Genomic DNA, 15942 nt, shown 5'->3' with positions numbered 1-15942 from the left:
AATAGAACGTGCGGAGATCTTTCTCTATTTTAGACAAGGTTCAAGATGAGGTAATTGATTTACAACACAAGAAATTACTTCTATTGTAGAGGTATACTTAAAAAAGGGAGCATTTGGGAATGGCAGCGTTAATTTCGAATTCATTTCTCGAATGTGAGAGTCCTGTCCAAACCAACAATCAGACTGCTTCGAACTACACGATCAGAAGAAATCGGGGAGCGCCGTAAAAAACCCTTAAAATCAATATGGCGAAATTGCGACAAGAACTGTCACACTTGGGAGCAAAAATCCAGCTTATTTAACCAATGTCAACATGGTGTCATCGGTTTAATATTTTTCTATTAAAACATATTGGCCTACCACCACAGCTATATGTGATGTGTTTTTTTCACAATATAACAATAATGGAATGAAAAGTGCAAATATTCGTCATATTCAGCACAAATAATTGTGACAAAAATGACATCGCGGACATCATCTAGCTATAGCTGGTTCTTTAGCTATCTAGGTATTATCTATGTTGTCTTCAGAAGAATAAGTTCATTTCCATGCATCTCTAAAATATCAAAATCGTCATAATATGATTTGAAATTTCCATGCATCTCTAAAGGTCAAAGGACAAATCATCCAGTTGTCTTTGAACTGAGTAGCGGGTAGAATACAGGCATAAACGTTTCATTTTTCATTTGAAAAAGTAATAATTATGATCATGTTTTTTTCCCGATTTTTTCTAGGAATAAGAATGAAGGCCACAGTCATAATTATATCTTCGACAGCAGCTGCTACTACTCTTTTATTCATTGGACATTTGATTGTAACCTGCGTCTGTTGTCGCAAGAAAAGACGAAAGAGACAGAAGAAAAAACAAGACGCTATTGCACATCGCAACCTGGTGGGTTTTGTGTGCAATTAAACATGATAAATGTTGGACCTTATTATAAAACTTTAGTGGGTACTTTGAACAGCGTTTATCATAACTTTATAAAACTTCATGACTCATGGGCGTTATACATGGAGGAATGGCGTACATGGTAACAAGATATGGGGAAGTACATGAAGCCGGGTTTTTGAATTGGTTGACACGAATTGGTTATTTCACGGCGTAATAAAAACGCAACATTGATATTTTCAAACATTTTCACTGCAACTGATAACGTAAAAATAAACGTTTGCCAAAACTAGGCGCCTTGGGCTTCAATTTGGGATTTGGTGTTTTATATTTGGCGAAGTTGTAAAAAACGATGTTCAAATTGCCCCCAAACATCTTCAACCCGGTTTATAGGCCCATTTAGTGATTTGCTTATTCGGAAATTCGTCGCAATCATTAATATTGTGTTTTTTTTTTTACCTAGTACCTTAGTAAAATAGATGTGCTAGCATAGCCTGGTAGTGGTTAAGCCGAAAGTAGGCCCATTTTTTATAGGCCCATTTAGTGATTTGCTCATTCGGAAAATCGTCGCAATCATTAATATTGTGGGTTTTTTTTTACCTAGTACCTTAGTAAAATAGATGTGCTAGCATAGCCTGGTAGTGGTTAAGCCGAAAGTATTTAAGAAAAATAGTTGAACGGGGCTTCAACTTTGTCAATACTGCTGCCTTCCGTTTTTGTTTTTCAAAATTGTCATTTTTAAAAAACTTGACAGTTTTATCCCTCACTTATACACAATTTGACTTTGAATGAAAAACCTATGTAAATGGGCTTTTCAGAAATCTATAAAATAAATATTTCTAAAATTCTGAATGAAAGAGATAACGCCAAAACATAGACGAACATCCAGGCAGATAAACTTGTAGATAAGAACAAAGAGACAAGAGAGATACACATCCAGGCAGACAAACAGACAAACCCGTTAAAATGGGGACATTATATATTTGGACTGAGGCTTATCACATTGTGGAAACTCAAATGAAAAATGTAGGGACATAAAATATAACTACATGAAACATATTGGAATTTTGATCTGTTTGAAACGTCCCCATCATGAATTGAAAATGGACATGTCCCCACTGTTACCAATACAGAATGGGGAGAAAGAAATCTGCTAACTAAAATCAGTTATTATTAGTTTATGTGTATACCGTATACCATTGTGACAATAAATAATGTTGATATATATATATTTGTTTTTACTTTTTACACATGCAACCATGATAACAGTTTATATATAACAGTCCATGGGCCTTCAACAGAGACAATTTGGTGTTTCGTGAGATGCTAGGAAGTGGCGAATTTGCTGTAGTGTACCGTGCACACGCAAGAGGCATCAGACCGAATGAAGTTGAAACAGTGGTAGCAGTAAAAGTGTTTAAAGAAATGTCTGCTGATGATAAAACGAATTTTCGAAAGGAAGTTGACATGCACAAGAGCTTATATCATCCAAATATTATTAAAATCCTGCGAACGTGTATCGAAAAAGGTAAGGGACTATTCATTAAGGGGAATACCAAACCCCCTATTGCTATAAACCAATTTCACACATAGCTCCGCTATTGGATCAAACAAAATCACATAACCATTCGTCCAAGCAAACTTCAATATTAATTCAATCACAGTGATTGGGAAACAGAGCAGCAGAGATTGTGTTCCAACACATTGGTCCAGAGTATTTATAAATTCAAGACTATGGTATGATAAGTTCACACAAACACAGCAATGAGAAAAGAGAAGTTCATGGAACTTAATAATTGTTAATAAAGTATAATTATGCAAATGATTCATTTTCACATCAGCTTGAAATATTTGAACTTCCAAATGCATTTATCAGTTTATTGCGCTTTTATGTACCTTCAATATCGCGTTTCTCCTATTTTATTTACCACTCTCGCGGACATTCGCTATTTTGTCAGTTTGATAAAGTTCTCTTGATGTACGAAACGTCGGTATATATTTTTATGTCAATAAAACATTGTTGGACATCACCATATTGTTTATTTTATATTTTTATTATATTATGCGATGTCATATGCGAACCTTTACTACAATTATTTTTGTCTTTTGAACTATAACAAAACTATGCTAAAAGTCACTAACCACTAATCAATATAAATATTCACCTCGCTCTTCACATGATTAACAATGCTAACACTGTTGACATGTTCCTTTTTATACAAGTCCAATAAAAATGAAGATGTTAAACTGACATTATTATTGACGTTTTACCACTACACTAGTGGTTTCATCAGACTGGCAAAGCATCACATCTGACTGTCAACAGGAACCGCTATAGAGGGCGTGATGAGTTGGTTAAAGATATTGCAGGCGGTGATGGAAGCGATATCGCCAAATTTGAGGTCGCCATTGGATTAACACATAATCATGAAATCTTCACAAACAATTCTAAATTTGTTATGTGGTGTCAAAGCAAAATTATCTTACTCTAAAACCGTAGGGGTTCGACAAAGTACCCCACTGCAAGTATGTTAATTTTCCATTTGTAATTGCTAACCGTGTATTTTGAATGGGGCTGTCAGCCCTGTATCTTCGCCAGCCTCGTACGTCACGTGTTGCACTTCCTATGCCGCCTGAGATATTGTTGAGTAGGCCCCTCGTCCTTGTTTAGAGTGTCTTTTCCTTTTCATAAATGAACTGTTAACACGTTTTTACAGATCCATATTACATCATCTTGGAGTTCGCAAGCGAAGGAGATCTTAAATCCTATCTCCAAAAGACTCGAAAAGATACCAATCCGGCGTATATGCCAAGTGACCAGCAACCATATCCTCAGGTTTTGACGCCCAAAACGATAATGACTTTTGCGATTCAAATAGCACGTGCTATGACCTATTTAGCTTCCAAAAAGGTAAGAATTATTATAATATAAAATGATTACAAGCTTATGAACATAACATTATTGGAATATTTGGATTTTCTATAAAATTATATCTTAAACACCTTTAATCAATCTCGCAGTTTCACCAATGTATCTTGCTTCGACGTACTCAGTTCGATCAGAACCAATAGAGAGTTTGTGAAATGCGGTTCAAAAGCATAACAGTTTGGAGCATTATCTATTCCAAAACCATTTTTTATACAGAATTTTTTTTTCAAATTATATAATACATGTATTTTGAACTTTTAATATCATTTTGAACAATTGTTCAGAAAACGAGTATTTTGTACAATAATGGAATGGTGCGTTTTGTCCGACTCCTTTGCTAAATGAAGTTATTGAATAGCCGCAGTATTATCAAATTAACAAAAATGTCATAATTTAACATTAATGAAATAATGTTTTATGCTATCCATCGATGAGTCCATAACATGGGGTAAGCTACAATGTAGTATATAGTCCATAATGTTGAAAACCTCAATGGACGAATCAGATTTATAACAAACGTTCCTATCTAATCAGTGGAGTGCCTTACGAACTCGATAACGATATCATTGTCCTATGTTGTCAATATCATACAAACGGGTTGGGATACAGACGGTCACGGTTGTTTGATGTGATAATTTATTAATTTATTAATTTATTTTTAACATAGATTTTCGCTTCTTTATCAAATTATTCACATTTTTCTACCTTTTTTGTGGTAATTTTTATTCTATAAACTGTTCATTTGTGTACAACTTGAGGGCGATATTTACATGAATTAGCCAAATGATATGCATTATTCCTTACAATTCATGATATTTTTATTTTGAATAATTCTTTGCCATTTGATAGTCTTTTTTCTGATGTTCTAATACCATTATCCAAAGGTCTAGCCCTTTTAAAGATGAAAACCAGCTTAAAGATAAATAGTGCCCTCATTGTTCACCTTTAGTTCATACTGCTATTTCGTCAGTGTGCAGTGATCACGATAACATTTAATTGCTTATTTCCGTTGCAGTGTGTCCATCGGGACTTGGCAGCTCGTAACATTCTTCTAGCAGATGGCCTTGTGTGCAAACTCAGCGATTTTGGACTAGCTAGAAAAACGGGAGAGAATAATTTTTATGAAATGAAGTCACAGGTAAGACGATGGTTTGAGCTGCAAAACCATTTCAGTAAAATGTATTCCCTTTCTACCTATAGTCGCCAGCAGGCGAAATATGCCGCACTGCGCAGGTCAGCAAATAATTACGGCACGCCTCTGGCGCATATTTGCGTGGCTCTGCGTCGTGTACGCGAGCGATGGCGTATTTTGCATTAAGCACGCGGCGCCGAGGACAGGCGCACGCCCGGTACTAAGATGTCTATATTCTGTGAAGTAGTCATTCAATTTTACTATAAAGTGGGTAAATAACCGTATGGTTTACTCGAAAGTGAAGTAAAATAACAGTAATATTTTAAAGTGTATGACGATTTATCACGTTTGTGTGGCTCTGCGTCGTTTACGCGCGCGATGGCGAAGTGCGAATCACGCACGCGGCGCCGACGCACGCGTAAACACCCTTGCGGACATTCGGACGGACAAACTCTCTATAATCAGTATTAATCTATTATGATAATACTTTTATTTTCAGTGTCGTGTGCCATACCGCTGGATGGCGTTAGAGTCTCTGCTGGACAACAAATATTTAGTTCAAAGTGATGTTTGGTCGTTCGGCATACTGCTATACGAATTGTCAACATTAGGTATGACCAAGGTGTACACAACAATGTGCTAACTGCTGTTACTAACAACTGTTAAACATAGACCCTATGGCCGTGAGTTCGAAGTTGCGTACTAAAGTTACTTTTTAAAAGTAAAACCGGGGTATGGTATAATAATAATAATAATAATAATAATAATAATAATAATAATAATAACAATAACGATAACAATAACAATAACAATAACAATAATAATAATAATAATAATGATTTATCGAGGGCCTAGATCCAGAACGAGGGCCTAGATCCAAAAGTGTGTAATGAAATTGCTAAACCTCTTAATATGATATTTAATTTGTCTATATCTACTGGGATTGTTCCTGATAAATTAAAAATAGCAAAAGTCATACCATTATACAAAAAAGATGATGCGGAGGCATTCTCAAACTATCGTCCAGTTTCTCTCCTACCGTGTTTTTTAAAAATTCTTGAAAGGTTGGTTTATAACAGATGTACGGATTACATTGACAATAAGCGAATCCTTAACCCCAAACAATTTGGCTTTCGGTCAAAACATTCGACCTTTATGGCTGTAGAGCAAATGGTAGACAAAGTTACTGCAGCAGTTGAAAGAAATGAAACGACTATTGAATATTTTTGGACTTATCAAAAGCCTTTGATACAATCGATCATAACATACTCTTACATAAATTAGAACACTATGGATTTCGTGGTATTGTGTTAGAATGGTTCAGAAATTATTTAAGTAACAGAAAACAGTATGTCTATTATAATTCTTATGAATCAGAATCACACGATATTATATGTGGTGTTCCACAAGGATCAATCCTGGGACCACTTCTATTTATACTCTATGTCAATGATATAACCAATGCATCTAAAGTACTCGAATTCGTCCTTTTTGCAGACGATACCACCATTTTATACTCCCATAAAAACGTAGAATGCCAGACAAACCTTGTTAATGAAGAGTTAAAGGAAGTAAGCAATTGGTTTAAAGCTAATAAATTGTCAATTAATGCTACCAAAACAAATTACATGATACTTGGCACACCCAAAATGACATCGATGAATCAAGACCTGCAAATCACACTAGATCACTCGGCTTTAGAAAGAGTGCATCAAACTAAATTCCTTGGTGTACTAATAGACGAATGTCTCACTTGGAAATGTCACATAGATTGCGTATCTAGAACAATTTCAAGAAATGTCGGTGTCATGAATAAATTGAAACATTTTGTTCAAAATCGTATTTTATTTACACTTTATTGTACGTTAATATTGCCTTATTTGAATTATGGAGTACTTTTATGGGGAAATACATGTAAAACTTACTTAAATAAAATTGTAAACATTCAAAAATGGGCTATTAGAACGGTGGAAAACGGTCACTACAGAGACCACACAGCGCCATTGTTTGCTAATTATAACATATTAAAAGTTGAAGATATGTACACACTGGAATTAGGTACACTCATGTATAGGCACTCTATAAATGAGCTGCCCTGTTCATTTGATAATTATTTTACCAAACGTTCTGACATACATAACTACAAGACACGATATGTAAATGACCTAAATTTAACCAAAAACAAGAAAGTCTTTTCTGATCATGCCATACGTACAAGAGGTCCCATTCTTTGGAATTCTTTAGATAAAAATCTGAAAGCTTCAACATCTGTTAAACATTTCCGTAATCAATTCAAAACAAAACTGATCTCTAAATATAATTAATCTTTTTCGTGAGCACCCCCCTCCCCTCCCTTGTCTTTTGGTTATGTTATGTGATGTTGATTTATTTTGTTAATTTCATTTGATTTCAGGGAAAGGCTAACTTTCAGACCTTTTGGTCTTCCAGCCTTTTCCTCCATATGTACCGTGTTTATATATATTTTTTTTAATGTAATGTCTTTGATTTTTATGGAAATAAAATATGAATGAATGAATGAATGAATGAACTAGCTATGTCCATTTGTTTTGTCAATTTAATGTTACTCATTTCGGTAACTACTGGACGGTTAATTCTACCCTTCATAAGAAAATGTAAGTGACTTTGGTGTATATGCATGGTCCACAGTGTCATCGCCCCGATATCTTCATGACAGAAATCGCCATGGTAGATTGAATCCACCGCCACACATGGCCATTATACATATCGACCTGTTTAATAGTTTTGAGTCGCATAATAGGCCGAAGGACATCTGACTAAGGCTACTGACAATAGCCCCGATTAGCTCGGTGACTCACCTCGTTATGTGTCAGTCAAGCATGGTATGCCATAGGTCATATTCTTTTAGACAACCTTCACGATTGGCCTATACACTGCGCTATATAATTCGGCACATATAAATCAGAATTATTGCGGAATTATTGTCAGTTTTTGACTCGAGACGCAAGCTACTGTCTCAAAGCGCAAGGTAACGACTACCATAACTGTTCAAAATATATATTCATGTGCAAGGAACCACATCTGGTTTCTTTATACGAAATCATTTACGGGAGATATTCATCATTTTCTACACCGGTATCCAAAGATTTTCTTCTCATATCAAACTCGTGCATAGCAAATTCACGTGTATCGATCCCGGGTATTTATTTTAGTATCTCTGCTGACAAAGTAATTATTAGCCAGGCGATGTCGGTGTGTGGTCAACTAACTGTTCAAGTGACCATGCATATACCCCAAGGTCACTTGCATGTATTATGGAGGGCATAATTATTAACTGTACATTTGTTGCCGAAATAAGTAACATGTAATTGAGAAAACAAACGGACATAGCTAGTTCTGGCTTTAAGCTCTCAATATTATAGGTTCAGAATCTGCCGGGTACAAGAAAGCCACCCTTTGAGTCATTAGGTTTATAGGTCACAAAAGTGGATTGAATTTTAAAATGCATTATAAACAAGTTATGAAATATCAAGATATGATTATTAGTCCCAAAGAGTAAAAAGGTATTAAAACGGCCATATATCTCTGTAATATCTATTTGATCGCAGGTTCGGATCCTTACATTCGCATGAGTTACTCTCAAGTTAAGTCGGCACTGAACACGGGATATAGATTACCTAAACCAGAACATTGCAGTGACGAAATGTAAGCTTAACACAATACAAGTAATCCAACTTCTAAGCTTACCTCTGACAATGTTTAATCACAAGTAACGAAAAGTTGAACCAAATTGTATTACTAGGTTTTTGGTTTAGGCACCAGACAATAATGTGATATGAATTACTGATCAATTATAGGATTTGAGAATCTTGCTACTTTTGATTGCATGTTATGAATACCAAACTATTCACAAGAGCCGCTAACCAAAGAGTCATAATATTTTGTACTCAGGTAGGGCCTAGTGGTCAAAGGCATGTAGTGGTTATTAAGAGCAATTTTGTTTCAATCTTAAAACTACTCATACTCTATTTTTCATGGTATGACCACCACACCACCAGAACCCTCTGCCCATGCTTAATAACAGTTGCACACATCTTGTGGTCAAAAGTTATACGAGGGTCTCATTAGCAGGAACTTAGCCAAACAATACTGTAAGGCTACCAAAATGGTCTGAATATTTGCTGGCTTGAGTGTAATACATTGGTTAGGGTCAAATGGCATATACAGATTATCGGAGATAAAAAAAAATGTTCAAAAGAGACAGTGTTTTAAAAGTAATATACTGGAAGTAAACATGAGTCATTGGCTCATACAGAGGTCATGGGGTAACCCCTTCGGTTACAATAAGGGGCTGTGCAATAATTATGAACCCTGGGGGAGGGTAGAATGGGGGGCGAGAAATATTTGGCGAGCCGAAGGGGAGGGGCAAGCAATTTTTAGTAAGCAGAGAGAGGAGGGGGCAAGCGATTTTTGGCACCCATTCATGGGGTGCCTTTAATTAAAACGCTCTAAAAAGGCTCAGGAAAACAGTACGGAAACGCTTTTAAAAAGTATACAAATGTTCCTGCTCGCTGTACTCGCAACATGTATCTAGACCATTTAAGGCTGTTAAATTGGGATCTCAAGAATTTGGTAATTATTTTGGACGGACCGAGGGGGTGGGGGGAAAGCAATTTTTTGACGGGTCGAGAGGGGGTAGCGATTTTTGGCGAGCCTTTTTGGCGAAAATTTTACCCACCGGGGTGGGGCTCATAATTATTGCACAGCCCCTAATTGGTCTCAAAACCACATGAGAGTAATAATTTGCCTAAATACAGAGATCATCGAACTCAGAAGCCACAACCTGATACTCGTGGTTTTTGAGCCACGGCAGTTTATTTTGTTATAATGTATAGGTTGTTTGTTTTTGCTTCTGACTTTAAAGTAAAAAGTTAAGTTACCTCTTCATTTCGTTTACTTTACTTTCGATCACACGCTACTCGTCATCCACATATTTTTCACATTATCATTGTACAGATATGGAATAATGCGCAGCTGTTGGGAACGGAAACCGGATGACCGACCTACAATTAAGCAAATTCAAAGCGAACTGGAACATATGCTGGCATGTGCCCAGGTAATACTACAGTCTGATCACTAGTCTTCTTCTCATATTAAACCTCATCATCCTCGCGGTAGTAAGATCTAGCAGCTAATCAAAGACATAATCAGACCTGCCCGCGGTCCTATACATGCCCATATTGTAGCTTACGGTTTCCCTTTTTTTTTCGTTTGGGACTTGTTCAGGGTCATATGAGGCAGATCAAATTAAAGACTCTCAAAGATACAATGTAGGTCTCTGTTAATAATAAGACCATGAAAACAACCCTACGTATTTCAACAGGACATACAGCAGAAAAAAATGACAACTACCCAGGAAGCACAAAGTTTTTGACGGGAAACGTTTTTAGTTTTGGTTACATAGAGGGTATAATACCATTCAAAAACATTTTGGAAAACTTCTGTTAAACGTAGCAAAATATTATTTAAGTATAGACAATTTTTTTACAATAACAAATTGACTACATTCTATAAATTGCGTTGTAGTGTTTTGAAAAAAAAAACACGTTTTCATCACCTTTAAATAAGACGACATTCAGATTCAGATGCTATTAACACGTTGATGATGTTCTAAAAACATTTTTGGTGTTATATACAATAAACCCAAGAACTAATTTTCACGACCCGTAGCCATAGTCAATAAGCAGAGATTTATAGACAATAAGGCCTATTTGTCTAGTGTAATTTGTGACAGAAAAGTTATTTTAAACGTTTTTGGCCCCATACCGAAAATTACATTCACTAAACGACCTTGGACCGAATTATGTGTAAATCCTACAAAACAATATATGTGTATAAGGAGTAGCATTTTATTTAAAGGTGGGTAACCTGGGGCTGATTGACAACCTCGTCTCCCCTTCACCCCATCCAGTGCAGATTTTGGTATCAGGTGAAAGTTCATATGTTCCTCATTAACATAATTGAAATTTGGCGTTCCAAATCCGTATCGAAAGAAATCATTAAAAAACATGTTGAATTAGTCTTAACTGTGGTATACCACGTTTGAGACTAATTCGACAGTTTTTTGATGATATATTCGGACGTAAACCGATTTTGGAACTCCTAATTTCAATATGTTAATGAGAAAAATAAGATCTCTCATTTGATACCATATTATTACATAAGTAATTCCCATTTAGAAGAAATTAACGTGTTTTTTTACATGAATGCTTGAAAGGGATGACATTTTATGTTATACGTCAATCTTAAAGAATTCTATGTGACCGTACACGGCGAATGAGCCGTAAATTCCTCCCGTGGTAAATTTTGTTTTATTTCGTGTTTAGAAAATATACATCATAAGCTCTAAAATGGTATATCATTTGACTTCAAACGATATCCAGAAGCGGGGTTATGGTTTGTTGCACTTTGCTCCTTCAACAAAATGGCAGCTAGCTTTTTTTCGTTTCTACATGTGTTTCTTTTTCCACATTGCTGGCTTAAATATCAAAGAGTCATAATTGGCGGTCATTTCAAATCATAGCCAAGTCAACGAGGTTCAAGAAAATTCTCCCATTGTTAATTGTTGGTTATACATACAAAATATGATGCATGGTAACCCACCACTTGAACAGGATTTAGCCAAAGCAAACAAAGACCAGAGCTATTAAAAATTATATAGCCATATAAGGTAGAAGCTTATTCACTTCAATAACAATAGGACTATTGATTGGTGTTTGACTATCAAAATGAGATAGATGTCGCGACAGCTAGAGGTACCGATGAATGCGACCTTCATGCACATTTTACACTGTAATTTAAAATACTATTTAGGGAATTTGCGGCTCATTCGTGCTGTACGGTCACATATGTACAAGTGATATACAGATGTCATCGCTCCATGCAATTGTGGAACAAGTAGCATTTTTAGTGAATAATCTCGCTTTTGGACATAATGATCGTCAGTGACTTCCTGTCGTCAAAGTCGATCAAAGCAATTGGCTACGATGGCTCATTTACTTAATGCCAGAAGAAGACCCTTAGCAATGCTGTAAATTGGCTACGGGAAAAATAAAACCAAATAATTTGAAAACACTGATGGTTTTATTTGTCTACGATAACTTTCTTACACCTATCATTTATTTTCTCATAAGTCGAAATGATGTTTACTGCTGTTTTTCTCCTTTTCCCACCAGGGTTATCTTGACCTGAGCGAATTCAATGAGAGTGAACACCCGTGTCTTCCACCAGTCTAATTCGAGTACTGCGAACGGGATACCACTTCACAATCTAATTCCCGGGCCTAAATGAGGAATAAATATGATTCAGGGCCTAATAGTTGGGTTTTAAGTCTTTTCTATTGTATTATTATAAGTTCCATGGCACTTTCTCTCATTTGAAACAACTGTGATTTTTCCTACAAGGGTATAGAAGATTCCTATTTGTTAGTGTGCACTCTTACAGTCAGATTACAAAATAGTATTTTAATGATTTCTTGCTGGTCAGGTTTTATTTTGATACTTAATTGTTTAAGGAATCGGATATCAACGTTTGCACAGTATTTTTGTGGGCCCTGAGAGCATATAAGACATATCGAATTGCATTCTGAATACCATAAATGTCCTTCTGATATCAAATAATTTTGACTTTTATAATACACATTTTATGGCAAATTATTAACCCTAACCCGCCTGTATACTACAAAATACTACTCGATATATGCGCTGTTCATGCGTGCATCCCACGTGGTGTGATGACGCAATCGCCCTAAGTGATATATAGGCACGGTTTCGGTGGCCAGCGAAGCCCAAGACCGTGGCATACCCGGAACAAACAACTTCTTTCTTTCTTTTCTCTCTTTATTCTTTCCTTCTTTCCCTTCCCGTCGCCGAAAAGCCCTTAGGGGGTTAGGGTTAAAAATTGACCTTACGTGTTGAAGATACACATTTTTTCCGAAAAAGACCTATATATTTTAGGTCTTTTTGTCAAATAATCACCGTCTTTTCCTCCCAGCTACATATATTTTAATTAAATGTCATTAAATGTAAAAAATGTCAATTTTTAATAATTTGTCATAAAAGTTGTATTGATATCAGAAGGACATTCAGGCCCTATATTCAGGCCCTACATCTCAGGCCCTACACAAATACTGCGCAAAGGTAGGTGACCAACTCATTAATGTTTTTATATAGTATGTTTCATTGTAAATTTCATTATTATAATTACTATTTATATTGTATGCGTTCTTAAGCTGGTTCTCAAGGCGCGTTATAAATTGACTTTATTGTAATTATAATATAAGCAGCTACTTGTCCTCCCAAAGAGAAAAAAACACAGACTCAAAACTGGCAATTGCATGTACGAGGTAGGCTGCCGAAATGAAGATTTTACATAGTGTGGGGGGAAACCTCTCGGTTATTCAGACTAAATGAACATAGGCCTAATGCAGAAGTATAGAAAGCCAATAAAAAGAAGTACCACGGTTTGAAACGTAGAGCATTGGAACAAGAGCAAACCACCCAACGATATCAGAACATAATGATCAAGCACAACCAGTCTGAAAGTGGATATATTAAATTTTCAGTTTCTTATAGGACTAGATTTTGCAGAAAACCCACTGAATTTGGACAACCAGTTCAAAAGACGTGTGCAGTTAAAGAGTTTCCAAAACAGTAGAAAACAAAAGGAAATACCTGCATTAAATAGTTTCATTTGTAGGATTGTTTCAAACGATTAATGATTTTTTGGTAGGCAAGTCCAGTAAAATTGTACTCACTTTCTGAGCTTTCGATGACCGGTTATGTCATCTTGATCACAGATGTCCAGGCTCACTGCACTTCCCGCCGTGGGACTTGGTAGTCTCATCCCCACAGGTTCTTGATTGGTTTAGCAAAAGACAAAATTGAATCCAACAAGACTTGTGAGGTTGTTTATAGTGTAGACTGCAAGGGATGTGACAAAACTTATATCGGTGAAACAGGAAGAGCATTCGGAACCAGATTAAAAGAACATCAGAAAGACGCAGAGAAAGTAAAGAGCAGAACTTACAACGGAGCAAAAAGAAAAGAATCCCTTACAGAACAAAACAAATCCGCCATAACAGACCATATCGCACAAGAAAACCACGTTATCAACTGGGAGGGGGCTAACATTATAGACAAAGACTCGAATCAGTTCACAAGAAAAATCCGAGAAGCCATGTGGATCAGGAGGAGGGGCAACACAACTATGAATCGAGACATTGGGATGTATTCTCTAGATCACGTCTACGGCTCGCTGCTAAACCAATCAAGAACCTGTGGGAATGAGACTACCAAGTCCCACGGCGGGAAGTGCAGTGAGCCTGGACATCTGTGATCAAGATGACATAACCGGTCATCGAAAGCTCAGAAAGTGAGTACAATTTTACTGGATTTGCCTACCAAAAAATCATTAATAATACTTCCATTGTTTCCGACTTCCGACTGATTTTTCATACTGCAGTTACTGATCATTTTCCTATACAATACACAGTGCTCTCACCATTGAAACAGTGTATGTTAGAGGTATAGGGCATTTCCTAGTTAACGTCACTGTGTGAAAAAAAAACCAGGCCAATATTTTTTGTACTCTCTGAAATTCTAGAAAATATAGTTTCGTAACATGTCCTAAATTTTTAGCTAATTTTGATGTTTGGAAATATTTGTACTTTGGTGTTTAGTAACGAGGGGCGCGGTATGTCTTGCAAAATTCCCTGTGTAAATCGAATGCAACTTATAGTGACTATCACTCACTTGTGGGCCGCTCTCTTCCGAAGGACATTAAAGCTAAACCACTTGACGGATATTTTTTGTACTTGCTGTCAATCAAGAATAATGTATACACTACATGTAGGCTAAACACTGACTAGGTGGGGCATCTACAAATGTTCGTACCTCCATGATATGCAAATGACAGATAACAGCAAAAACAACTCCAATATCTGTCCATAACTTTGGTCTATTTCAAGTGGATGATTATTGATTGGCAAGTGCTATATTTGGGCATAAGTGCAGTCCACCGTTTATTGTGGAGGATGGGCTAGACTTTATCGATAGATTTCGCTGGAGTAATTTTAAGTATTGCAAAGGTCGAATCATGTTTGCTATGCAACATAACTGTACTATGTCTTGATCGCATCACATATGATGATGCTAACCTTGCATTAATAGGAAGGATGTAACGATAAAAGTAGTGAGCATGGTAATCACTAGAGATTGGGAGGAGAGAGAAAAGGAAACGTAAAGGAAGGTGACCTGATATATTTGGAAAATCGAATTCTTTAAAACTTACCTATAACATAAAATGTTGTCCCTTTCAAACATTCATGCATAAAGAACATGTAAATGTTCCTTGCAAATGTGACTAATTCCCTATGGAATTACTGACATTTTATACAGCGTGAGTTTAGTAGTCTACAGTGTTTTTTAATGATAATTATCATGATGGGGACGGGGCTGTTGAAGAATTCCTCCTGCGTAATCTCTGCGTGTCGTAAAAGCCGACTAAAAAGGACCATGGAATCTTAGGGGCCAGTTGATGTTGGTTGGCACCAACAGGATCGGCAGGATCAATAACAGGCTCAACCCTGATACATGGTTAGCCCTGCATCGAGCAGCAGCGATGAAGTACGAGTTCTTGGCGCTCCTTAATATATTCAAGGATATCGGCAGTACTCGATTTAGTGATGGGCGTTTTGGCAACCCCAAACACGGCTGTCAATGCTGCAGTGAAGAAGGCAACGGGAGACCACTTCACTTATTGTTTCCCAAGAATAATCATGGAAGGTCACAATTTGATGTTAGAGACTAACGGCGTGAAGGGGGAGTGGAAGCTAATGTGGACGGCTCCTCGCCCGGTAGGGTGTCCCATGGAGAGCAGGTGGGCCCAGACCGTCAGCTAGCTACTGTTCGAAATAGTAAGGTCATCTTGCGAAAAAGTAAGATCATCAGAGTT

General features: G+C 36.6%; 1 protein-coding gene across 1 annotated transcript; it reads left to right on the top strand.

Annotated features, from left to right (window-relative positions):
- The first annotated feature begins 2148 nt into the window (after positions 1–2148).
- LOC140157759 (tyrosine kinase receptor Cad96Ca-like) lies at positions 2149–12224 on the top strand. Its single transcript, XM_072181006.1, has 7 exons — positions 2149–2417; positions 3607–3800; positions 4834–4956; positions 5450–5561; positions 8538–8634; positions 9946–10045; positions 12165–12224. The coding sequence occupies exons 1-7, from the start codon at positions 2213–2215 to the stop codon at positions 12222–12224; spliced, it is 891 nt and encodes a 296-aa protein (XP_072037107.1). The 5' UTR covers positions 2149–2212.
- Positions 12225–15942: the final 3718 nt, after the last annotated feature.

This window comes from Amphiura filiformis, chromosome 7, assembly GCF_039555335.1.
Source record: "Amphiura filiformis chromosome 7, Afil_fr2py, whole genome shotgun sequence".
NCBI classification, from domain to species: Eukaryota; Metazoa; Echinodermata; class Ophiuroidea; order Amphilepidida; family Amphiuridae; genus Amphiura; species Amphiura filiformis.
The sequence above is the reverse complement of the archived record's forward strand: the minus strand, read 5'-3'. Positions and strand labels throughout refer to the sequence as shown.

Coding starts and splice junctions, on each gene's coding strand:
- LOC140157759 (XM_072181006.1), top strand. CDS start 2,213: ATGCTAGGAAGTGGCGAATTTGCTGTAGTGTACCGTGCACACGCAAGA. Junction 3,801..4,833: donor CCTATTTAGCTTCCAAAAAG/GTAAGAATTATT, acceptor TTTCCGTTGCAG/TGTGTCCATCGGGACTTGGC. Junction 10,046..12,164: donor ATATGCTGGCATGTGCCCAG/GTAATACTACAG, acceptor TTTTCCCACCAG/GGTTATCTTGACCTGAGCGA.